We start from the raw sequence: 26092 nt of genomic DNA, 5'->3' as shown, positions 1-26092 counted from the left end.
AATGATATGTTAATTGTTTCTCATAACTCGGTTAAAAAGTATAAAATGTAATTATTAAATTATACACTTTATATTTGTTAAGAAATACAAACGAAAACACTTATAGTAGTTTTACTTTTTATTTTCACCCCTAATACTACGAAAGAAAATATATATACTCTTTCCGTTCCCAAAAGATCCATGTTTTAGTATTTTCATATTTTTTTAATAAAACATATTAAAACTTAGCTATAAGTGCATAGTTTTTTATAATTTTATAATTTTTCTATTTTTAAACCAATAAGATTTTTAAAAATACAATTAATGTTTTTCAATTTCTCATTATTAGTTGACAAAAATTGCATTGAAAATATAGAATATGTATCTTTTTGAAACATTTTTTTATTTAGAATATAGATCTTTTAGGAACAAGGAAAGTACTATTTTCACCGATTATTACATCATAATATCTAACTATAACAAACTTTGATATATTTTTCAAAAATCATTATCACACTACAGTACACATAACTTATATTTCAATCCAAAAAATTGAGACTTATACAATCAGACATTAATTTAATCAAATTTGAAATATTCTACACAAACATTAAGTTTATCGATTAACAAAACACGTGATGTTAAAATACAGTTTAACGGGGTTTAGTGAATTTTTAATTGAAATAAATATTCATATAAACTCATTTAGTACAATAGGTTGTTCAATTAATTTTTTTATATTAAATATGATCTTACTTCAAGTTAGTGAAGACCATATTAACCATATATATGGTTGAAAACTTTAGAAATAAATTTTAAAAATAATTTCTGAAATGTGTATGGCGCAAGTGTATAGTTATGCAACTTTACATATTTAATATAGTTACTAAAAATATTAAATTAAATTAATATTAAACATAAATATGATTAAAAGCTCAAATAGAAAATATTAAGTTTTTCAAAAAAAATCAAAACAAAAAATATACTCATCCTTTCAAAGAGCGGGTTAGAATCTATTAATTATGTTAAAACTGTTTTTTGCTTTTTGATTTTTACACGAGTCTAACAATAATGGTATATAAAATAAATACTATTAAATTAAGAACATGACCTATTCATAGGTGTGGTTTAACTATTTTAATAAAGTTATAAAAAAATTATTAATTATCTAAAAAAATATTATACAAAGAAAAACACAGATATAACTAAAAACACAAATATAAAAACTAAAACTTTTAAAAAATATAAAACAAAAATATACCCGCCCTTTTAAGGGCGGGTCAGAATCTAGTAAACTATATATCACAAGCTCTCATACATACTACAACCTTATACACGTACAGACACTCTCTCTCTCTCTCTCTCTCTCTCTCTCTCTCTCTCTCTCTCTCTATATATATATATATATATATATATATACATATGGACATTATAGCAATGACTGAAAGTCTGAAACTAGTCCTTGTTCAGACATAAGTCCAGTCATCATCCTAGAATAGATTACATACATGAGCGCTCTCTTGAGTTAGTTCGGTTGCTGCAATCACCAAAGATAAAGAGACATTACTTTTGGTGGATCATATAGCCATAGATATTTCCAATGTAAGGTGTGAAACACAAACCTGGTTGTAAGAAGTTTGACCAAACATTGAACCTGAAACCCAATTTTGATGATGATGATGAAGATCAGTGGCAAACATGGGTTGATCAAGAGGGATTTGAAAGCAACTACTACTACTAGCTGTTGGATCAAACATTGATGAAGGATCTTGTTGTTGTTGCAAGTTTTTAAATGCCATTTCAGTTTTTATCTCATTCTCTTGATCTTCTTCCATTCCAAGAGTAGTACCAAATGGTGTAGGATACGAATATTCCTCCCCAATTTGTTGTAAACCCAAGAAACCATTTCCTTGTTGTCCTAACAGCTCAAACTGTTGTCCAGGGTTGATGCATTTCTGATCTTCTTGTTTTACAGACTCAAAGAAGCAGTTTGTGTAAACCGGAATCGAACCATCCATCTCTCTGTTTTCAATTCAGTAGAGCATGACTTAGAGAGCATAGTCTGGAAGTGAATAATTTCTATATACTGTAACTTAGGACTCTTACCTATGAGGAATAAAGCTGGAATCACCAGGTAATATTGTTTGCTGGTTATCTTTATCAGGAAGCCAAGACATGGAGTGAGCTTCTTGCATACTATTATTATCTCCCATCGCCAAAGGCAATATCCCGCTGTGAAACTGCAGTTTAAAGGCTTTGACCTGGTTAAGAAGTTGTCCTCATGAAGACAGTGAGTGAGAGAGGGGAAAGAGAACTAATAGTTTTAACCTGTGTTGTTGTACATTCGATTGGCAAAAGCTGGTTCTTTCCGTGATGTTCCTGCAAAGTAAAGGAAACCGTTTTTGTAACTGATGTTCATATGATTGAGTTGAAAGGAAAATAAAAATAACACACCTTGTGAAACTGGATTCTTTCAATAGATTTCCTCAATGATTCTTCCAATAAAGTGAGGTGCTCAGTGTTTTCTATTCTATCAATGTTCGTCCAACAACTGAAATTCATAAGAAGAAAAAGAAGATTCAAATAATGACTGAAACAAGATATCAAGTTAGTTAAAAACTGAAGAAAGTATAATATTTCCACACCTTAGCCTCCTATGACACTCCATAAGCTGAGCTTGGAAAATGGCCACTTGGTTACTTAGACTCTGTCGTGGGGTGGGGGGTAAAAGGTAACAAAAACTTAAGAAAGTCTAACAAAATTCAAGAACTGATGATGGTTGATACATACCTCAATAGTTTGATTCCTGCAGGATAAAGAGAAGACACCATCTCAGAGGCTTATAAATGACAAAAAAATGGTTAGTAGTTATAAGAAGACATAGCAAGTACCTTGCTCCTAAAAACTCAGGTATGTTTATATCATGATCAAGCTTCTTAAAGGTCTTCTTCAATGCCTGTAATTGAGCAAAAACAAATAAGCTCAGAGTTTTGTCAAACAAAACAAAAAAATAAGTTGATGAGAGAGGAAGAAATGCAGTGAGGTTTGTTCTTTACTTCAAGGCTCTCCAGCTTCCTGTTTATGTCAAAAAAACACACACAAAACTTTATTTTAGGAATATTCTATAAACATATTAGATTTCATTCTATAAACATATTAGATTTCATTCTAAAAATGTACGATTTGTTATGTGTCAAATTATTTGACGTATCCAAACTTTTATGCAGAATATAGTGACTTTTTACTTTATCTACCCTTGCATTAATAGTTATGATCGAGAGCAATTGTATATCAAAACAATGATAAACAATTTGCTTAATTTGTGTGCAATCCTCTAAAACATCAACTAAATAAAAGACATAGGGAGTAATGACTAAATCTATGAGTAATTAATGTGTTAATGGCAAAAGATGTAATAAAATACATAAAAAGGAGTTAATAAATATATGCGGAATTATTATTTGAAAGACAAATAATGATGTAATTAGGATGGGTGAAGAAAATGTAAAAGCTGTAATAAAATATTTTAAACATGTAACTTTTGTACTTCTATTTTAATAATATATATATATATATAAAGTTTAAAAATAATTAAAAAGTGATTCAAAATATATGAATAAGTAAATATATGTACTATGAATAATTACAGAAAATACATTTGAGATTATGTGGTGAAATGGTTATCTATATTTTAGGAATAATCTAAAAACACATTAGATTACCTTCTAAAATGTATATTTTGTCTAAAAATAAATAAATTATTTAGAATAGCGAATTATTAACCATTTGATTAACATAATTAAAAAGAGTCAGTAAATCAATTATTAATTATTTGGAATAACGAATTATGTAATTTTTATGCTTGTTTTAAACGAAAAAAAGAATTAATGATGAAATCTATGAGTAGTTAATAACTTAATATGTTAATGACAAAAACTAGAATAAAATATATAAAAAGAGAATTCATAAATATATGTCAAATTATTATGGTAAAGACTATTAGTGAAGTAGTTAAGATGATTGAAAAATGTAAAAACTGTAATAAAACAACTTAAAATTGGTAAATTGTGTTTTGTATTTCTGTTTTAATAAGATAAAATATTTAAAGCTTAAAAATTATTACAAATTATGGATAAGTAAGTATTTTTATTATGAATAATTACAGAATCTACATATGAGATTATGTGGTGTACTGGTTATCTATATTTTAGGAATATTCTATAAACATATTAGATTGCCTTCTAAAATGAATAGTTTGTTTAAATATAAATTAATTCGTTCAAACAGCGAATTATAAACCGTTTGATTTAAATATTTAAATTTTAGTGAGTAGTCGAAATATTAATTAGTTAGAATAACGAACTAGGTAAAAAAATTTCTGTTTTTTTCAATGATAAAAATAATTAATGATGAAATCTATGAATAGTTAATATGTTAATGAAAAAACTGAAATAAATACATAAAAGAGAGTTAATAAATATCTGCCAAAATTAGTATGGTAAATACAATTAATAACTAGTTAAAAACCGCAATAAAACATTTTAAAACCGGTAAATTTTAATTTGTACTTGTTTTTAATAAGATAGAAGATAAATAGATGTCTTTAATTTCAACGTGTGTCTTTATGATTTCATAGCTATTGCAAAACGCAAAGATAAAGAAAGTGAAAACGGAAATTGTTAATCTCTTATTTGTTAAAAAAAAGAGAAATGTTTACTCGTCTTAAAAAGAAAGGAAATTGCTAGGTTATACTGAAAAATACAGTTCTGTCACCGACTAAAAAGATCTAATAAACATAGGGGCGACTTAACAATATAAAGGATTCTTGGGCGAAAAAAATTTTTAGTTCTCTATAATTAATTAATTTTAATTTTATCATCATAATATTATTAAAGTATATAAAACTTATCTAAAATTATTAATTTATTTGTATTTTGTAAATATAAAAAAAAAACAGACTATTATGTCTTTTAAATATTGTGTAAATATGAGATTGTAAGTGGAAAAAGAAAAGTTAGACCCTTGCTGTCATAAAAAAAAAAAAAAAAAAATCTGGGTCCTTTATAGTACTAAATTTGCTTGATTTTAGGTGGGCCCGTGCGATTCCACTGTTTGCCCTCCTACCTAAGCATTGGAGAAACAGTCTGGTCCTTGTGTTATAAATATAAGTAACCCTGTAGGCTAGAGCAAATCAGCAACAACAAAAAGCTTTTAACTCTCTTTCGCCTACTGATATTGCTTCCGTAAGTAGTCATGAAACACAAACTATCCCACGAAATCGATAACTACCCTGAATCAGACGATGCGGGCACACTCAGAGTCACGGCTAAGATCTTTGGCCAAGATGATAACTCGACATTCACGACTCTGTCCCTTGCCAAAGACTTCTTAGATGATGAGAACGAAGAGTGTAAAAGCAAAGAAGACTTGAACTACTTCTTGTTGGAAGCCGGAATCACCGAAGATGTTATCTATAATGCGATATTGGAGCTAATTGTTTATGTTGATGAGGTAACATGCCCTGAAAGTATCGAGTACTCTCCTGGCTGTGCTTTGAAAGTTCAGTTGGATCTTGTTCCTGATCATCTCGATGATGATGATGATGACTCTGAGATTCAAGAAGCTGCTCAAGTCTCGTTTGATGATACTAGCAATATCCGGTTTCGACCAGCTAGCAAGCTCGTGGTCAAGTCGCTACCCAGGAAAGTATACAAGAAGAAGAACGAGAACAAGAAGATGGTTAGCTTGGAAGAGTGCAGGATTTGTTTGCAAGAGTTTAGCAATGGAGGAATGGTTGTGACTTTATCATGTGGACATGAGTTTGACGATGAGTGTATCGTAAAGTGGTTTGAGACCAGTCATGTTTGTCCATTGTGTCGTCTCGAGTTACCTTGTCAAGATGATGAACTATAGCATGTCAAGATTGTTGGGTTGAACTCCGATTGCTTATTGTAATACATCATTGTTTAAATATCATTTAAATCTGATATTGTTGTTTTGTTACTTCAGAGTATGTTTTTATGTAGTATCAACATACCATCTTTTGTTGTCTCAAACACCTGGCCAACATCAACATAGGAACAATATATAATCATTATCATTTATACAAAATATAAGGTTCCTAGACAACATCTTTTACATGCAAAATGCCTAAAACTCCCCTGAGTACATGATACAAGCTCTCATACATACTAACACATTATACAGGTACACACTCTATTATACATTCAAACTAGTCCTTCTTAAGATGTAAGTCCAATCATCATCTATAGAATAGATTACAAACTTGAGCCCTCTCTTGAGTTAGTTTGGTTGCTGCAATCACCAAGGATACATAGACATGTTCATTTTAGTGGATCATATATCTAGATAGTTTCAATGGAAGGTGTGAAAAACGCAAAACCTGGTTGTAAGAAGTTTGACCCAAACATTGAATCTGAAACCCAATTTTGATGATGATGATCAGTGGCAAACATGGGTTGATCATGAGGGATTTGAAAGCAACTACTACTACTAGCTGTTGGATCAAACATTGATGAAGGATCTTGTTGTTGTTGCAAGTTGTTCAATTCCATTTCAGTTTTTCTCTCCTCTTGACCTTCTTCCATTCCAAGAGTAGTACCAAATGTGTAGGATACAAATATTCTTCCCCAATATATTCGAAACCCAAACAACCATCTCCTTGCTGTTCAAACTGCTCAAATTTTTGTCCAGGTTTGTTGCATTTCTGATCTTCTTGTTTTACAGACTCAAAGAAGCAGTCTGAGTAAACAGTAAACGAACCATCAATCTCTTTGTTTTCAGTTCAAGCATGACTTGAGAGAGCATTTTTGGAAGTGAATAGTAACTATATACTGTGACTTGAACTCTTACCTATTAGGAAGAAAGCTGAAATCACCATGTAATATTGTTTGCTGGTTACTGTTATCAGGAAGCCAAGTCATGGAGTGAGCTTCTTGCATGGCATTATTACCTCCCATCACCAAGGGCAACTGTATCCTGCTTTGAAACTGCAGTTTTAAAGCTTTGGTCTTGTTCAGAAATTGTCCTCATGAAGACAGAGAGTGTGTGAGAATATAAAGGTCTCACATCGAGGATTTGAGTGGGACATAAATAATATATAAATGACTTGAACCAATCCACCTACTGCCAATTGGTTTAGGTTGGAAGCCCAAAAAAGTGAGAGATGGGGAGAGAGAACAAATGGTTTTAACCTGTGTGGTTATACATTCTATTGGCAAAAGTTGGTTCTTTCCATAATGTTCCTGCAAAGTGAAGAAACCCACTGATGCTCATATGATTGAGTTGAAAGGAGACTAAATTTTATACACCTTGTGAAATTGTACTTTTTCAATAGATTTCCTCAATGATTCTTCCAAAAAAGTGAGGTGCTCAGCGTTTTCTATTTTATTGATGTTTGTCCAACAACTGAAAACAGCCACCATAAGAAGAAGAAGACTCAAATATGACTGAAACTAGATTTCAAGATAGTTGAAAAACTAAAGAAAGTATAATATTTTCACACCTTAGGCCTTAGACTCCTATGAAACTCCATAAGCTGAGCTTGGAAAATGGCTACGTGGTTACTTCGACCCTGTCGCGGTGGTAAAGGTAACAAAAACTTTAGCAATCTGACTCAGAGAGCTTTAAAAGTATCTAACAAAATTCAAGAAACCATGATGGTTGATACATACCTTGATAGTTTGATTCCTGCAACATAAAGAGAAGACACCATATCAGAGGCTTATTAACGACAAAAGTATGGTATATGAAGTCATAGCAAGTACCTTGCTCCTAAAAACTCATGTATGTTTACATCATGATCAAGCTTCTTAAAAGTCTTCTTTAATGCCTGCAGTGGAGAAAATAGAATTAGGCTCAGATATGAAACAAAAACGTTCATGTGAAAGGAAGTAATAGGTTTATTCTTTACTTCAAGGCTCTCCAGCTTCCTGTTATGTCAAAAAACCCAACACTTTATTTTAGTTCAATAACACAAATTACATGATAGGGTTGAGAGTAATCATGGTTCCTACCTAACTCTTTATGGTTTTTAATGAAAGTTCGTGTACAAAAAAAAAGGGTTGAGAGTAATCTATAGTTACATAATAATGCTTATGTACCTTTTTGTCCTTTCTTATGGAGTTATTTGAGCAAACTAAGAAATAACCTCTTCAATGCATTTATATCATTTATATTTCAATTTGTTTTTTGTTTTTATGATTTCACTAGGTGTTTTGCCCGCATATGCGGGCTTAATCGTTTTACAAATATTTACTAGTTTATTTTTTATTAATTCAAAACCCAGCATAATAACTTATTATTTATGTTTTCGAAAAAATTAAATCAAACATATATATATATATATATGAAAAAAATCTAATTAAATATATATGTTTAATTAAAATTTATTAAAGATAACATTGACTTTAACCACTGAATTTATTATAATTGTTTAATAGTTTATTTTTAAATTTTATAATTGAAAAATATGTTTTAAGATAACAACACAATATATAAGAATTATCTTATTTTTAAAAAAGATAATATTATTAATAAAAATTCGTTTTTGATTATATAATTAATTATATATAAAATTCATTAAGTGTATTATAGATATTAACAGCTCTAACTTTTAACGTGAGAGCTCGATTCCAATAATTTACTTCGCAAATAATAATATAGTTAATTAAAATTTATTAAAGATAACATTGACTTTAACCACTGAATTTATTATAATTGTTTTATAGTTTATTTTTAAATTTTATAATTGAAAAATATGTTTTAAGATAACAACACAATATACAACAATTTATCTTATTTTTTAAGAAGTTAATATTATAATAAAAATTCGTTTTTGATTATATAATTAATAATATATAAAATTCATTAATGGTATTATAGATATTAACTGCTCTAACTTTTAACGTGAGAGTTCGATTCCAAAAATTTACTTCGCAAATAATTGTATAGATATAGATTCCTATTTGTCCTTTGTTTTTTTTTTTTTTATGATTTCTTTCCTGTTTACCTTGAAAAGAAAAAAGGAAATTAGTAAACAAAATACTACTAGGTCACCGACTAAAAAGGTTAGATGAATACTAGTCCTTGTGTTATAAATATAAGTCACCCTAGAACAAACCAAGTTCATCGATTCAGTTTCTTTTTTCAGAGCGACTATCAAAAAGAAAAAAAAGCGTTTAACTCTGTGTTTTCGACTGACATTTGCTTTCGTAAGTAGTCATGAAACACAGATTATCCCACGAAATAGATAACTACCCTGAACCAGACGATGTGGGCATAATCAGAGTCACGGCAAGGCTCTTTGGCCAAGATGATAACTCGACGTTCACGGTTCTGTCGCTTGCAAGAGACTTCATCGCGAACGACGAGTGTAAAAGCAAAGAAGACTTGAACTACTTCTTGTTGGAAGCCGGAATCAATGAAGATGTTATCAGTAATGCGATATTGGAGCTAATTGTTTATGTTGATGAGGTAACTTGCCCTGCAAGTATCGAATACTCTCCTGGATGTGCTTTGAAAGTTCGGTTGGATCTTATTCCTGATTATCTCGATGATGATGATGACACTGTGATGAGGACCTAAAGTCAGTAGCTGGACCACCAACTCATGAGATCAACCATACAAGCTACATTGGAGCCAGCAGCGACATAGGTGCACTCAAAGAAGGATATCTTTGCAACCATAAGGAATTTAACCGTGAAACCAGTTTCTATAGATTCTCAACTCAACCAGAGCACGCAGCGAATTGGTTTCATACCAAAAAGAGTAATGGTTTAGGAGATATGCCAGTTACAAGTCAGACTATCTACACTACATCCGAATTGGTTCTAATTAAGGAAAGTAATTCTTTGCTTAAGGAATGTGCAACTCAAACTCACGTGTGGAAACCAGGAGATTATTCATTACATCTAAGAGCAGTGGGAGAGTTTCTACCATGCACCAGCAGCCACATGATCAAGATGAATCCCTTATTTGTCAACTTACCTTACATGGATGCATTCACACTTGGAGTTATTGAAGACCAACGGCTCTTTCCCCTTCTCTTCAGGCACGACTTAGAGACTATCCAGAAATCAAAGGAGATCCCAAGGATGCATTTCTTTCTTCCCAAACTCACAAGATACAAGGAGAGAAGAAAACTTCCATACATGGACAGATTCTGCACCAACTTAGTCCAACGGCTAGTTTTTCACTTATTATTTCTTTCCAAGTTATTCCTTTAGGCATTTGTGTTCTTTTCTATTTAAACTGAGCTAAGTCTCATTTGTAAAGCACCCTTGCACGAAATTAATAAAGTATTATTCAGTTTACAAAGTTTGTCTTTGTTTTGTTCAATTAGTCTTTAGGTGGATTCCTTTAGATTTCTTGTCCGTTTGCTTGTCTCCTTAGTTTGTGGATTCATTCTAGGATACAAGTGTAGGTCTCTGTCTTTGTGTGGATTCACATAGGCTCAGGCTTCTGGTCTTATCAAAGGGATATTTCCGCAACCCTTTGTGGCGACAATCGACCCATTCAAGCTTGACAACTCTTGTTGCCTTGTGATCTAGCCTTTGTTAGCTTAGGCTTGTATCATTTTTTGGTATCAGAGCTTCAAAAGCTCCTATCTATCAGGTTATATCTATCCTTGTCTCTATTCATTTGCATTTGTTTATTTGTTTCATCTCTTTTGCATTTGTTTCATTTATAAAATCATATAAAAAAAAAACCATAAAAATTGTTTGCAATTTCTGTCCATTTTTGCATTTGCTTGTTCTTGGTGTTAAAACCAGGGAGGCACGACAAAGATGACCATTTACTTTCTTTGATTCATATAAATTTGAAAAGCCAAAAGAAATCGTGTTTGCATTAGTTGTTTCCTTAGTTTCCATTTCGGTTTATTCACTTACTATAAAAAAAAAGGTCAATTTTGTTTCTTGCTTCTTTTAAATTCTAAAAATTATAAAACCAGAATAAAAAGTTAATTTCATTGTCTTAGTTTATATATTTCGTGTTTCCATTAAAAAAAAAAGTGAATTCTTTTTCATTTGTTTTAATTTTCCAAAAAAAAAAATAAATAAATAAAATAAAAACAAGGAGATACTAAGTTTCCATTTTTCTTTGTTCTTTCTTATTCTTCTTTCCTTTCTTTTGCTAAGCCACGACTTAATTCCTTTTTCTTCTGTTTGTGCAAGGCAAACTCTGAGAAAAGATAGAGAAGACGCCAATGGAGGATTACTCAGAAGAAGAGGCTGAAGAATACAACACGTCTGAGGTAGATTGGGGAGAAGAAGCTGACCAGGATTGTTGGGACGATGGAGATGACCACACTGAAGGTCAATGGTGCGCAGACTCTGTTCCAGAGTATGTCCCAAACGATGAACAAGAATACCCAGAGGTGGAACCAGAATCAATGGACCGGTATTCAACTTGCTATGGTCCCAAATCCCAACTCATCTATGAGGATAGTTCTGAAGGGAAATATTATTCTCAAGCGTGTCCTAGAAGAGAAAAGACCACCGTGGCTGCACCATCAAGATCTTATCATGGGAGTCTATCAAGACATGCTCACAGCAAGCCATGGAACTACAATGGAGATCAGTTTTATCAGAATCGCTTGGCTGCACCATCTATACATTTTTCTGGTCATAAGCAAGGACCAAGTGCATATCTAAGGTGGGAGGACGACATGGAGCAATGGTTTATAGCTTGGAGAATTCCAGAGAAGCTAAAGCTAACTTATGCGAAGGATACCTTAACCGGAGAGGCATACAATTGGTGGAGTCAGCTAGATGCTGATAGGATCTATTTCAATGATCCGGCTTTTACTTGGAAAGAGGTTAAGATGCTCATGTATGGTGAGTTTGTGAAGAAGGCAAAATACATTCAGAAGGTGTCCACAAGGAGATTAATAAAGCACCAAGTCTTGCAACCCACAGTTCAGAGAGAAGTTGTTTCCCAAAGACAAAGTTCAAGGCCAGTGCATCCACCTCAAGTCAAACGAAACCAAGGTGAGCACTCTAACTCTTTAAAACCATCTGAGGTTATTTGTTATAGGTGTCAAGGCAAGGGCCATCTAGCAAAGGAGTGTCCCACAAAACGAGTTGTGAAGTCAGTACTATCTGAAGCAAAAGAAACAAACTTGGAGGTAAGTGATTCCGATACTAGAATTGATGATTCCTTTTCTAGAATGGATAAACATATTGATGATCTTATCAACTTGATTAAAGCTAGATCTACTTCTGTTTCTAGTAATTCCATGACTGTCTTAACACACTTGTCTAGCGCCCAAAAGGTTGAAAGTATTTCAGGTACTAACATAGAAATCAAGGAACAAGAACCCAACCTTGCTGCGCAATCAAGTCCAACACTTGATAAGGTGATTTCTGAACTTAAAGTGAATAATATTACTTATCAAAACACTGGTATGATGCACTTGCACTCTGTCCAGAATGTTGATGAAGGTCTAGGTAATGAGGAGACACGTACAGAAGCTAAACAACAAGAGAATAATGAGCAATCTACCCTAGAGACCTCTACACCAGCTGATCATGCTTTAGAGGTAGTAAATACCAAAGCTGAATCAATGCAAGATAACCAGGTAAGTGAAGCTCTAAATCTTACTCAATATTATTTTTTTGAATCGTCCACTTCAAGTATGAAACACTTGCTCTTGCCCATAAGTGATGATTCAGATATAGGTACAATGGAGAAGCATCCAGAACCAAACTCACAACCTTACACCCAAGCAGTGGTCAATGGAGAAACCAATTGTGAAATAGGAGATTTCGAAAAGGAGACCATGATCCTTCCAAGGGAAATCATAGACCGACCATGGAAAGGGGGCATAGCTTCCCTACTGATCAAAGAAGAACCACCAGTTGGACAATGCATCACAAAACCGTGCATATACCAGGGTAAGACCATAGCCTCCCAAATTAGAATGAAACCTAACTTGCTCTATCTTGGTGCAGGTAAATTGGTTTTGAGGACAAAACCTTTTGAAGAGGGAGGGAATGATGAGGACCTAAAGTCAGTAGCTGGACCACCAACTCATGAGATCAACCATACAAGCTACATTGGAGCCAGCAGCGACATAGGTGCACTCAAAGAAGGATATCTTTGCAACCATAAGGAATTTAACCGTGAAACCAGTTTCTATAGATTCTCAACTCAACCAGAGCATGCAGCGAATTGGTTTCATACCAAAAAGAGTAATGGTTTAGGAGATATGCCAGTTACAAGTCAGACTATCTACACTACATCCGAATTGGTTCTAATTAAGGAAAGTAATTCTTTGCTTAAGGAGTGTGCAACTCAAACTCACGTGTGGAAACCAGGAGATTATTCATTACATCTAAGAGCAGTGGGAGAGTTTCTACCATGCACCAGCAGCCACATGATCAAGATGAATCCCTTATTTGTCAACTTACCTTACATGGATGCATTCACACTTGGAGTTATTGAAGACCAACGGCTCTTTCCCCTTCTCTTCAGGCACGACTTAGAGACTATCCAGACATCAAAGGCGATCCCAAGGATGCATTTCTTTCTTCCCAAACTCACAAGATACAAGGAGAGAAGAAAACTTCCATACATGGACAGATTCTGCACCAACTTAGTCCAACGGCTAGTTTTTCACTTATTATTTCTTTCCAAGTTATTCCTTTAGGCATTTGTGTTCTTTTCTATTTAAACTGAGCTAAGTCTCATTTGTAAAGCACCCTTGCACGAAATTAATAAAGTATTATTCAGTTTACAAAGTTTGTCTTTGTTTTGTTCAATTAGTCTTTAGGTGGATTCCTTTAGATTTCTTGTCCGTTTGCTTGTCTCCTTAGTTTGTGGATTCATTCTAGGATACAAGTGTAGGTCTCTGTCTTTGTGTGGATTCACATAGGCTCAGGCTTCTGGTCTTATCAAAGGGATATTTCCGCAACCCTTTGTGGCGACAATCGACCCATTCAAGCTTGACAACTCTAGTTGCCTTGTGATCTAGCCTTTGTTAGCTTAGGCTTGTATCACACTGAGATTCAAGAAGCTGCTCAAGTCTCGTTTGATGAGAATAGCAGTATCTGGTTTCGACCAGCTAGCAAGCTCATTGTCAAGTCGCTAACCAGAAAAATATACAACAAGAAGATTAAAAAGGAAAAGAAGAAGATGGTTAGCTTGGAAGAGTGCAGGATCTGTTTGCAAGACTTTAACAATGGAGGAATGGTTGTGACTTTATCATGTGGACATGAGTTTGACGATGAGTGTATCGTAAAGTGGTTTGAGACCAGTCATGTTTGTCCGCTGTGTCGTCTCGAGTTGCCATGTCAAGATGAACTATAGCATGTCAAGATTGTAGGGTTGAACTTCGGTTACTTATTGTAATAAATCAGTGTTAAATATCTTTTTCCATCCGAGATCCTTTTGTTTTGTTGTTTTGAGTGTTCTTTATATAGTATCAACATACCATGTTTTGCAACACCTGGCCAACATCAACATATAAACTATATATCACAAGTTCTCATACATACTACAACCTTATACACGTACAGACACTCTCTCTCTCTCTCTCTCTATATATATATATATATATATATATACATATGGACATTATAGCAATGACTGAAAGTCTGATACTAGTCCTTGTTCAGACATAAGTCCAGTCATCATCCTAGAATAGATTACATACATGAGCGCTCTCTTGAGTTAGTTCGGTTGCTGCAATCACCAAAGATAAAGAGACATTACTTTTGGTGGATCATATAGCCATAGATATTTCCAATGTAAGGTGTGAAACACAAACCTGGTTGTAAGAAGTTTGACCAAACATTGAACCTGAAACCCAATTTTGATGATGATGATGAAGATCAGTGGCAAACATGGGTTGATCAAGAGGGATTTGAAAGCAACTACTACTACTAGCTGTTGGATCAAACATTGATGAAGGATCTTGTTGTTGTTGCAAGTTTTTAAATTCCATTTCAGTTTTTATCTCATTCTCTTGATCTTCTTCCATTCCAAGAGTAGTACCAAATGGTGTAGGATACGAATATTCCTCCCCAATTTGTTGTAAACCCAAGAAACCATTTCCTTGTTGTCCTAACAGCTCAAACTGTTGTCCAGGGTTGATGCATTTCTGATATTCTTGTTTTACAGACTCAAAGAAGCAGTTTGTGTAAACCGGAATCGAACCATCCATCTCTCTGTTTTCAATTCAGTAGAGCATGACTTAGAGAGCATAGTCTGGAAGTGAATAATTTCTATATACTGTAACTTAGGACTCTTACCTATGAGGAATAAAGCTGGAATCACCAGGTAATATTGTTTGCTGGTTATCTTTATCAGGAAGCCAAGACATGGAGTGAGCTTCTTGCATACTATTATTATCTCCCATCGCCAAAGGCAATATCCCGCTGTGAAACTGCAGTTTAAAGGCTTTGACCTGGTTAAGAAGTTGTCCTCATGAAGACAGTGAGTGAGAGAGGGGAAAGAGAACTAATAGTTTTAACCTGTGTTGTTGTACATTCGATTGGCAAAAGCTGGTTCTTTCCGTGATGTTCCTGCAAAGTAAAGGAAACCGTTTTTGTAACTGATGTTCATATGATTGAGTTGAAAGGAAAATAAAAATAACACACCTTGTGAAACTGGATTCTTTCTATAGATTTCCTCAATGATTCTTCCAATAAAGTGAGGTGCTCAGTGTTTTCTATTCTATCAATGTTCGTCCAACAACTGAAATTCATAAGAAGAAAAAGAAGATTCAAATAATGACTGAAACAAGATATCAAGTTAGTTAAAAACTGACGAAAGTATAATATTTCCACACCTTAGCCTCCTATGACACTCCATAAGCTGAGCTTGGAAAATGGCTACTTGGTTACTTAGACTCTGTCGTGGGGTGGGGGGTAAAAGGTAACAAAAACTTAAGAAAGTCTAACAAAATTCAAGAACTGATGATGGTTGATACATACCTCAATAGTTTGATTCCTGCAGGATAAAGAGAAGACACCATCTCAGAGGCTTATAAATGACAAAAAAAATGGTTAGTAGTTATAAGAAGACATAGCAAGTACCTTGCTCCTAAAAACTCAGGTATGTTTATATCATGATCAAGCTTCTTAAAGGTCTTCTTCAATGCCTGTAATTGAGCAAAAACAAATAAGCTCAGAGTTTTGTCAAACAAAACAAAAAAATAAGTTGATGAGAGAGGAAGAAATGCAGTGAGGTTTGTTCTTTACTTCAAGGCTCTCCAGCTTCCTGTTTATGTCAAAAAAACACACACAAAACTTTATTTTAGGAATATTCTATAAACATATTAGATTTCATTCTATAAACATATTAGATGTCATTCTAAAAATGTACGATTTGTTATGTGTCAAATTATTTGACGTATCCAAACTTTTATGCAGAATATAGTGACTTTTTACTTTATCTACCCTTGCATTAATAGTTATGATGGAGAGCAATTGTATATTAAAACAATGATAAACAATTTGCTTAATTTGTGTGCAATCCTCTAAAACATCAACTACATAAAAACATAGGGAGTAATGACTAAATCAATGAGTAATTAATGTGTTAATGGCAAAAGATGTAATAAAATACATAAAAAGGAGTTAATAAATATATGCGGAATTATTATTTGAAAGACAAATAATGATGTAATTAGGATGGGTGAAGAAAATGTAAAAGCTGTAATAAAATATTTTAAACATGTAACTTTTGTACTTCTATTTTAATAATATATATATATATATATAAAGTTTAAAAATAATTAAAAAGTGATTCAAAATATATGAATAAGTAAATATATGTACTATGAATAATTACAGAAAATACATTTGAGATTATGTGGTGAAATGGTTATCTATATTTTAGGAATAATCTAAAAACACATTAGATTACCTTCTAAAATGTATATTTTGTCTAAAAATAAATAAATTATTTAGAATAGCGAATTATTAACCATTTGATTAACATAATAAAAAAGAGTCAGTAAATCAATTATTAATTATTTGGAATAACGAATTATGTAATTTTTATGCTTGTTTTAAACGACAAAAAGAATTAATGATGAAATCTATGAGTAGTTAATAACTTAATATGTTAATGACAAAAACTAGAATAAAATATATAAAAAGAGAATTCATAAATATATGTCAAATTATTATGGTAAAGACTATTAGTGAAGTAGTTAAGATGATTGAAAAATGTAAAAACTGTAATAAAACAACTTAAAATTGGTAAATTGTGTTTTGTATTTCTGTTTTAATAAGATAAAATATTTAAAGCTTAAAAATTATTACAAATTATGGATAAGTAAGTATTTTTATTATGAATAATTACAGAATCTACATATGAGATTATGTGGTGTACTGGTTATCTATATTTTAGGAATATTCTATAAACATATTAGATTGCCTTCTAAAATGAATAGTTTGTTTAAATATAAATTAATTCGTTCAAACCGCGAATTATAAACCGTTTGATTTAAATATTTAAATTTTAGTGAGTAGTCGAAATATTAATTAGTTAGAATAACGAACTAGGTAAAAAAATTTCTGTTTTTTTCAATGATAAAAATAATTAATGATGAAATCTATGAATAGTTAATATGTTAATGACAAAACTGAAATAAATACATAAAAGAGAGTTAATAAATATCTGCCAAAATTAGTATGGTAAATACAATTAATAACTAGTTAAAAACCGCAATAAAACATTTTAAAACCGGTAAATTTTAATTTGTACTTTTTTTTAATAAGATAGAATATAAATAGATGTCTTTAATTTCAACGTGTGTCTTTATGATTTCATAGCTATTGCAAAACGCAAAGATAAAGAAAGTGAAAACGGAAATTGTTAATCTCTTATTTGTTAAAAAAATGAGAAATGTTTACTCCTCTTAAAAAGAAAGGAAATTGCTAGGTTATACTGAAAAAATACAGTTCTGTCACCGACTAAAAAGATCTAATAAACATAGGGGCGACTTAACAATATAAAGGATTCTTGGGCGAAAACAATTTTTAGTTCTCTATAATTAATTAATTTTAATTTTATCATCATAATATTATTAAAGTATATAAAACTTATCTAACATTATTAATTTATTTGTATTTTGTAAATATAAAAAAACAGACTATTATGTCTTTTAAATATTGTGTAAATATGAGATTGTAAGTGGAAAAAGAAAAGTTAGACCCTTGCTGTCATAAAAAAGAAAAAAAAAATCTGGGTCCTTTATAATACTAAATTTGCTTGATTTTAGGTGGGCCCGTGCGATTCCACTGTTTGCCCTCCTACCTAAGCATTGGAGAAACAGTCTGGTCCTTGTGTTATAAATATAAGTAACCCTGTAGGCTAGAGCAAATCAGCAACAACAAAAAGCTTTTAACTCTCTTTCGCCTACTGATATTGCTTCCGTAAGTAGTCATGAAACACAAACTATCCCACGAAATCGATAACTACCCTGAATCAGACGATGCGGGCACACTCAGAGTCACGGCTAAGATCTTTGGCCAAGATGATAACTCGACATTCACGACTCTGTCCCTTGCCAAAGACTTCTTAGATGATGAGAACGAAGAGTGTAAAAGCAAAGAAGACTTGAACTACTTCTTGTTGGAAGCCGGAATCACCGAAGATGTTATCCATAATGCGATATTGGAGCTAATTGTTTATGTTGATGAGGTAACATGCCCTGAAAGTATCGAGTACTCTCCTGGCTGTGCTTTGAAAGTTCAGTTGGATCTTGTTCCTGATCATCTCGATGATGATGATGATGACTCTGAGATTCAAGAAGCTGCTCAAGTCTCGTTTGATGATACTAGCAATATCCGGTTTCGACCAGCTAGCAAGCTCGTGGTCAAGTCGCTACCCAGGAAAGTATACAAGAAGAAGAACGAGAACAAGAAGATGGTTAGCTTGGAAGAGTGCAGGATTTGTTTGCAAGAGTTTAGCAATGGAGGAATGGTTGTGACTTTATCATGTGGACATGAGTTTGACGATGAGTGTATCGTAAAGTGGTTTGAGACCAGTCATGTTTGTCCATTGTGTCGTCTCGAGTTACCTTGTCAAGATGATGAACTATAGCATGTCAAGATTGTTGGGTTGAACTCCGATTGCTTATTGTAATACATCATTGTTTAAATATCATTTAAATCTGATATTGTTGTTTTGTTACTTCAGAGTATGTTTTTATGTAGTATCAACATACCATCTTTTGTTGTCTCAAACACCTGGCCAACATCAACATAGGAACAATATATAATCATTATCATTTATACAAAATATAAGGTTCCTAGACAACATCTTTTACATGCAAAATGCCTAAAACTCCTCTGAGTACATGATACAAGCTCTCATACATACTAACACATTATACAGGTACACACTATATTATACATTCAAACTAGTCCTTCTTAAGATGTAAGTCCAATCATCATCTATAGAATAGATTACAAACTTGAGCCCTCTCTTGAGTTAGTTTGGTTGCTGCAATCACCAAGGATACATAGACATGTTCATTTTAGTGGATCATATATCTAGATAGTTTCAATGGAAGGTGTGAAAAACGCAAAACCTGGTTGTAAGAAGTTTGACCCAAACATTGAATCTGAAACCCAATTTTGATGATGATGATCAGTGGCAAACATGGGTTGATCATGAGGGATTTGAAAGCAACTACTACTACTAGCTGTTGGATCAAACATTGATGAAGGATCTTGTTGTTGTTGCAAGTTGTTCAATTCCATTTCAGTTTTTCTCTCCTCTTGACCTTCTTCCATTCCAAGAGTAGTACCAAATGTGTAGGATACAAATATTCTTCCCCAATATATTCGAAACCCAAACAACCATCTCCTTGCTGTTCAAACTGCTCAAATTTTTGTCCAGGTTTGTTGCATTTCTGATCTTCTTGTTTTACAGACTCAAAGAAGCAGTCTGAGTAAACAGTAAACGAACCATCAATCTCTTTGTTTTCAGTTCAAGCATGACTTGAGAGAGCATTTTTGGAAGTGAATAGTAACTATATACTGTGACTTGAACTCTTACCTATTAGGAAGAAAGCTGAAATCACCATGTAATATTGTTTGCTGGTTACTGTTATCAGGAAGCCAAGTCATGGAGTGAGCTTCTTGCATGGCATTATTACCTCCCATCACCAAGGGCAACTGTATCCCGCTTTGAAACTGCAGTTTTAAGGCTTTGGTCATCTCATGAAGACAGAGAGTATGTGAGAATATAAAGTTCTCACATTGAGGATTTGACTGGGACATAATAATATATAAAAGACTTGAGCCAATCCACTTACACTCACTTACCGCCAATTAGTTTTAAGTTGGAAACCCAAAAAAGTTAGTGAGAGATGGAGAACAAATTGTTTTAACCTGTGTGGTTATACATTATACTGGCAAAAGTTGGTTCTTTCCATAATGTTCCTGCAAAGTGAAGAAAACCTTTTTTTTGTAAATGATGCTCATATGATTGAGTTGAACGGAGAATAAACTTCACACACCTTGTAAAACTGGACTTTTTCTATAGATTTCCTCAATGATTTTCCAATAAAAAGAGGTGCTCAGTGTTTTCTATTCTATTGATATTTGTCCAACAACTCAAAACTGCCACCATAAGAAGAAGAAGACTCAAATATTGACTGAAACTAAATTTCAAGATAGTTGAAAAACTAAAGAAAGTATAATATTTTCACACCTTAGGCCTTAGCCTCCTATGAAACTCCATAAGCTGAGCTTGGAAAATGGCTACGTAGTTACTTCGACCCTGTCGTGGTGGTAAAGGTAACAAAAACTTTAGCAATCTGACTCAGAGAGCTTTAAAAGTATCTAACAAAATTCAAGAAACCATGATGGTTGATACATACCTTGATAGTTGATTCCTGCAACATAAAAGAGAAGACACCATCCCAGAGGCTTATTAACGACAAAAGTATGGTTAGTAGTTATATGAAGTCATAGCAAGTACCTTGCTCTTAAAAACTCATGTATGTTTACATCATGATCAAGCTTTCTTAGAAGTCTTCTTTAGTGCCTGCAATGGAGCAAAAACAAATAAGCTCAGATATGTCAAACAAAACAAAAACGTTGATGAGAAAGGAAGTAATCAGGTTATTCTTTACTTCAAGGCTCTCCAGCTTCCTGTTACGTCAAAAAAATACAACACTTTATTTTAGTTCAATAGCACAAATTAGATGATAGGGTTGAGACTTGAGAGCAATCTATACTTTTACATAATAAGGCTTACCATACCTTTTTCATTTTTGTCCTTTCTTACGGAGTTAGTTAATTGAGCAAACTTATAAATAACCTCTCAGCGCATTATGTCATATATATTTCAATTTGTTTTTGTTTTTGTTTTTATTATTTCATTCCTATTTGTCCTTTCTCGTTTAATCATTGTGTCATTTATATTTCAATTTGTTTTTGTTTTTATGATTGCATTCCTATTTATAACACACAGAAAAAAAATGTGAAAGGGAGAGAACATAGTAGTTGCAAAAAAAGGAAAGAACATAGTAAAAAAGGGAAACTGTTATTCTGTCGTCTGTAAGAAAAAGGAAATTATAAATCGTCTTGAAAAAAAGGAAATTATAAATCGTATTACTAGGTTATACTAAAAAAAATACTGTTAGGTAACCGACTAAAAACGTTAGATAAAAACTAGTGCTTGTGTTATAAATAAGTCACCCTAGAACAAATCAAGTTCATCGATTCAGTTTCTTTTTCAGAGCGACTATCAAAAAGAAAAAAAAGCGTTAAACTCTGTTTCTTCGACTGATATTTGCTTTCGTGAGTAGTCATGAAACACAGATTATCCCACGAAATAGATAACTACCCTGAACCAGACGATGTGGGCACAATCAGAGTAACGGCAAGGATCTTTGGCCAAGATGATAACTCGACGTTCACGACTCTGTCGCTTGCAAGAGACTTCATAGAGAACGACGAGTGTAAAAGCAAAGAAGACTTGAACTACTTCTTGTTGGAAGCTGGAATCAACGAAGATGTTATCAATAATTCGACACTAGAGCTAGTTGTCTATGTTGATGAGGTGACGTGCCCCGCAAGTATCGAGTATTCTCCTGGATGTGCTTTGAAAGTTCAGTTGGATCTTATTCCTGATTATCTCGATGATGATGATGACTCTGAGATTCAAGAAGCTGCTCAAGTCTCGTTTGATGATACTAGCAGTATCCGGTTTCGACCAGCTAGCAAGCTCGTTGTCAAGTCGCTAACCAGGAAAATATACAACAAGAAGATTAAAAAGAAAAAGAAGAAGATGGTTAGCTTGGAAGAGTGCAGGATCTGTTTGCAAGACTTTAACAATGGAGGAATGGTTGTGACTTTATCATGTGGACATGAGTTTGACGATGAGTGTATCGTAAAGTGGTTTGAGACCAGTCATGTTTGTCCGTTGTGTCGTCTCGAGTTGCCATGTCAAGATGAACTATAGCATGTCAAGATTGTAGGGTTGAACTTCGGTTACTTACTGTAATAAATCATTTTTAAATATCTTTTTCCATCCGAGATCCTTTTGTTTTGTTGTTTTGAGTATGTTCTTTATATAGTATCAACATACCATGTTTTGCAACACCTGGCCAACATCAACATATAAACTATATATCACAAGCTCTCATACATACTACAACCTTATACACGTACACACACACTCTCTCTCTCTCTATATATATATATATATACATATGGACATTATAGCAATGACTGAAAGTCTGAAACTAGTCCTTGTTCAGACATAAGTCCAGTCATCATCCTAGAATAGATTACATACATGAGCGCTCTCTTGAGTTAGTTCGGTTGCTGCAATCACCAAAGATAAAGAGACATTACTTTTGGTAGATCATATAGCCATAGATATTTCCAATGTAAGGTGTGAAACACAAACCTGGTTGTAAGAAGTTTGACCAAACATTGAACCTGAAACCCAATTTTGATGATGATGATGAAGATCAGTGGCAAACATGGGTTGATCAAGAGGGATTTGAAAGCAACTACTACTACTAGCTGTTGGATCAAACATTGATGAAGGATCTTGTTGTTGTTGCAAGTTTTTAAATTCCATTTCAGTTTTTATCTCATTCTCTTGATCTTCTTCCATTCCAAGATTAGTACCAAATGGTGTAGGATACGAATATTCCTCTCCAATTTGTTGTAAACCCAAGAAACCATTTCCTTGTTGTCCTAACAGCTCAAACTGTTGTCCAGGGTTGATGCATTTCTGATCTTCTTGTTTTACAGACTCAAAGAAGCAGTTTGTGTAAGCCGGAATCGAACCATCCATCTCTTTGTTTTCAATTCAGTAGAGCATGACTTAGAGAGCATAGTCTGGAAGTGAATAATTTCTATATACTGTAACTTAGGACTCTTACCTATGAGGAATAAAGCTGGAATCACCAGGTAATATTGTTTGCTGGTTATCTTTATCAGGAAGCCAAGACATGGAGTGAGCTTCTTGCATACAATTATTATCTCCCATCGCCAAAGGCAATATCCCGCTGTGAAACTGCAGTTTAAAGGCTTTGACCTGGTTAAGAAGTTGTCCTCATGAAGACAGTGAGTGAGAGAGGGGAAAGAGAACTAATAGTTTTAACCTGTGTTGTTGTACATTCGATTGGCAAAAGCTGGTTCTTTCCGTGATGTTCCTGCAAAGTAAAGGAAACCGTTTTTGTAACTGATGTTCATATGATTGAGTTGAAAGGAAAATAAAAATAACACACCTTGTGAAACTGGATTCTTTCAATAGATTTCCTCAATGATTCTTCCAATAAAGTGAGGTGCTCAGTGTTTTCTATTCTATCAATGTTCGTCCAACAACTGAAATTCATAAGAAGAAAAAGAAGATTCAAATAATGACTGAAACAAGATATCAAGTTAGTTAAAAACTGAAGAAAGTATAATATTTCCACACCTTAGCCTCCTATGACACTCCATAAGCTGAGCTTGGAAAATGGCTACTTGGTTACTTAGACTCTGTCGTGGGGTGGGGGGTAAAAGGTAACAAAAACTTAAGAAAATCTAACAAAATTCAAGAACTGATGATGGTTGATACACACCTCAATAGTTTGATTCCTGCAGGATAAAGAGAAGACACCATCTCAGAGGCTTATAAATGACAAAAAAAATGGTTAGTAGTTATAAGAAGACATAGCAAGTACCTTGCTCCTAAAAACTCAGGTATGTTTATATCATGATCAAGCTTCTTAAAGGTCTTCTTCAATGCCTGTAATTGAGCAAAAACAAATAAGCTCAGAGTTTTGTCAAACAAAACAAAAAAATAAGTTGATGAGAGAGGAAGAAATGCAGTGAGGTTTGTTCTTTACTTCAAGGCTCTCCAGCTTCCTGTTTATGTCAAAAAAAAAACACAAAACTTTATTTTAGTTCAATAGCATAAATTAGATCATAATAATGCTTTACCATACCTTTTTGTCCTTTCTTGTGGAGTTAATTGAGCAAACTTAGATATAACCTCTTCAATGCAACTGTTAAAGAACAAAACTCAAATCAGTTCATCCCATATTACTTACTACCTTTATGAAGTATGAAAAACATACGAATTTTCTTTTGGATAACAGAGCAAAATGAAAAGATCACACAATGTTTTGATATGATGCATTAAAGTACAAAACTAAATTGATCAATTTGAGAATGTAATTGATATATGTTAGTTAACCTGTGTTGTCCATGGAGCATGGTAGGCTTGCCGGTAGGAGAAAACATGAGAAGGAGAATATCAATATCACACAAAATGGATAGCTCTTTGGCTTTCTTCAGTATCCCACATTTTCTCTTCGAGTATGTAACTTGCCTGTTGCCTGTGCTCTCAAGCCGTTTAATCTCCAGCTTAACCCTACCCATATCCTGTTCAAATACATTAACCTTTTCATCAAAACCCAAGAAATAAAAAAAAAAGGACGAACATGTTCTTCGAATAACTCACTTCAATGACCAGGTGAAGTTTTACTTCTTGGGAAAAAAAAAGTTTTACTTCTTGCAAGGGATTATACTTTCTCTCTGAGTGTCTCAAAGCTTCAAACCAAAATGTTTATATTCGGACACAGAGTCTCTCTCTCTCTATAGAGGACAAGATTTCACTCTAATGAAAGGTTTTAAAAAGGGGGTTCTTTGCAGCAGAAACAGAGTAATATGGGGTTCTTTGCGTGGAAACAGAGAAGAAACTCATGAAAGTGAGCACAGAGGAGGCCAAGTTACAAAGAAGAGAAAGATCATGGATGAAGGAAGGAAAGGATTGTCCGAGAAAGATCAAGAAGAAGAAAAGAAGGGAAAGATTAACGGTGGAACATAGGGAGGAGGGAAAGCTCGTAGAAGCAGCGAAGGGACAACCTTCGAATTCGGTGGGACCGTGGGAGAGACTTAAGACGTCGACCAACGGTTTGTGTGCTCTCTGTTCTGTACAGAGAGAACCGGTTTTGCTTTAAATCAATTTGGTTTAGAACCCCCATTTTTAACCGACCAATCAAACCGGGATTTTCCCTAGCTGGGCCTAAGTTAGTAAGCCCATTTAAACCTTTGACTTGTCTTTCGCCCTAATTAACATCGCCTCTGTTAGTCAATTCCTCTATATAACACTTCTCCAGAACCCTTGTGTTTGACAATGTAGTAGTTTTGAGGTTCGGGTTTCTAGAGCTTTGTTAGTCTTGTTGTTTCGTTTGATGTGTTTTTCTTTTTTTTTTTGTCTTTGCTTGTTTTTGATGCCTGTGATGGTGTAAAATATACTTTGAGAGATTAATCTCTAGGAAAAATAAATCCAGTCTGGCATTTTTTTTCTCTTATTTTTGATGATATATAGCTCCTACTCTTAGATTGAATAGTTTTTTAGGTTCTGTGTGTTGTTAATGTTTTAGCATCTTATTTATGGTTTTCTTACCTAAGGAGTTTGTAATTATTTAGTGCAAGTGACGATGAAAAGACAGGGACATCAGAATCTCCTTTGATAGGAGATGAGAATGATGATTATTGTCTAAATGGGAATCTCTCTGATGCATTATACCCCCAATAAAATTCAATTTTGATATAATTTTGTACTCTCTTCTTTTCACTCAATCTCAAGGTGATTCCATATGTTTAGTTATTTG

General features: G+C 33.4%; 3 protein-coding genes, 2 non-coding genes and 2 pseudogenes across 7 annotated transcripts; 4 read left to right on the top strand and 3 right to left on the bottom strand.

Moving 5' to 3' along the window:
• Nucleotides 1-1122: 1122 nt before the first annotated feature.
• On the bottom strand, nt 1123-3241 carry LOC125609904 (annotated as a pseudogene).
• Nucleotides 3022-6052, top strand: LOC125610250 (RING-H2 finger protein ATL79-like). The gene has a single exon (XM_048782474.1). It carries the CDS (start codon nt 5233-5235, stop codon nt 5890-5892), a length of 660 nt encoding a protein of 219 aa, XP_048638431.1. The 5' UTR covers nt 3022-5232; the 3' UTR covers nt 5893-6052.
• LOC125609903 lies at nt 6051-8006 on the bottom strand (annotated as a pseudogene).
• Nucleotides 8007-14457: 6451 nt separating this feature from the next.
• On the bottom strand, nt 14458-26038 carry LOC106351441 (agamous-like MADS-box protein AGL65). Of its 3 annotated transcripts, none has more exons than XM_048782471.1 (12): nt 24937-26038; nt 24670-24857; nt 24419-24478; nt 21101-21119; nt 16041-16105; nt 15939-15954; nt 15794-15819; nt 15603-15699; nt 15477-15527; nt 15255-15409; nt 14771-15170; nt 14458-14685 (listed from the first exon to the last, which is right to left on the bottom strand). In XM_048782471.1, the coding sequence occupies exons 2-12, from the start codon at nt 24852-24854 to the stop codon at nt 14674-14676; spliced, it is 1086 nt and encodes a 361-aa protein (XP_048638428.1). In that variant the 5' UTR covers nt 24855-24857; nt 24937-26038; the 3' UTR covers nt 14458-14673. The 3 variants fall into 3 exon arrangements, with proteins under 3 accessions (XP_048638428.1, XP_048638426.1, XP_048638427.1); XM_048782469.1 differs by having other exon boundaries at nt 15794-15855; nt 24937-26036; XM_048782470.1 differs by having other exon boundaries at nt 15255-15388; nt 15794-15855; nt 24937-26032.
• Nucleotides 17776-19282, top strand: LOC125610248 (RING-H2 finger protein ATL79-like). Its single transcript, XM_048782472.1, has one exon. The coding sequence runs from the start codon at nt 18400-18402 to the stop codon at nt 19057-19059; it is 660 nt and encodes a 219-aa protein (XP_048638429.1). The 5' UTR covers nt 17776-18399; the 3' UTR covers nt 19060-19282.
• LOC125575993 lies at nt 25706-25779 on the top strand. The gene has a single exon (XR_007314533.1). It is a non-coding gene; the product is annotated as a small nucleolar RNA Z267 (small nucleolar RNA).
• On the top strand, nt 25906-26003 carry LOC125576000. The gene has a single exon (XR_007314537.1). It is a non-coding gene; the product is annotated as a small nucleolar RNA R44/J54/Z268 family (small nucleolar RNA).
• Nucleotides 26039-26092: the final 54 nt, after the last annotated feature.

The sequence above is a fragment of the Brassica napus genome, chromosome A6 (assembly GCF_020379485.1).
Source record: "Brassica napus cultivar Da-Ae chromosome A6, Da-Ae, whole genome shotgun sequence".
In the NCBI taxonomy this organism is placed as follows: domain Eukaryota; kingdom Viridiplantae; phylum Streptophyta; class Magnoliopsida; order Brassicales; family Brassicaceae; genus Brassica; species Brassica napus.
The sequence above is the reverse complement of the archived record's forward strand: the minus strand, read 5'-3'. Positions and strand labels throughout refer to the sequence as shown.

What these genes read in the sequence shown, in the direction of transcription:
- LOC106351441 (XM_048782469.1), bottom strand. Translation starts at nt 24,854, where the DNA reads ATGGGTAGGGTTAAGCTGGAGATTAAACGGCTTGAGAGCACAGGCAAC. An exon ending in GAGTGTCATAGGAGGCTAAG is followed by an intron (nt 15,700 to 15,793) that starts GTGTGGAAATAT and finishes TATGAATTTCAG; the next exon opens with TTGTTGGACGAACATTGATA. An exon ending in TCGAATGTACAACAACACAG is followed by an intron (nt 15,410 to 15,476) that starts GTTAAAACTATT and finishes CTTCTTAACCAG; the next exon opens with GTCAAAGCCTTTAAACTGCA.
- LOC125610248 (XM_048782472.1), top strand. Translation starts at nt 18,400, where the DNA reads ATGAAACACAAACTATCCCACGAAATCGATAACTACCCTGAATCAGAC.
- LOC125610250 (XM_048782474.1), top strand. Translation starts at nt 5,233, where the DNA reads ATGAAACACAAACTATCCCACGAAATCGATAACTACCCTGAATCAGAC.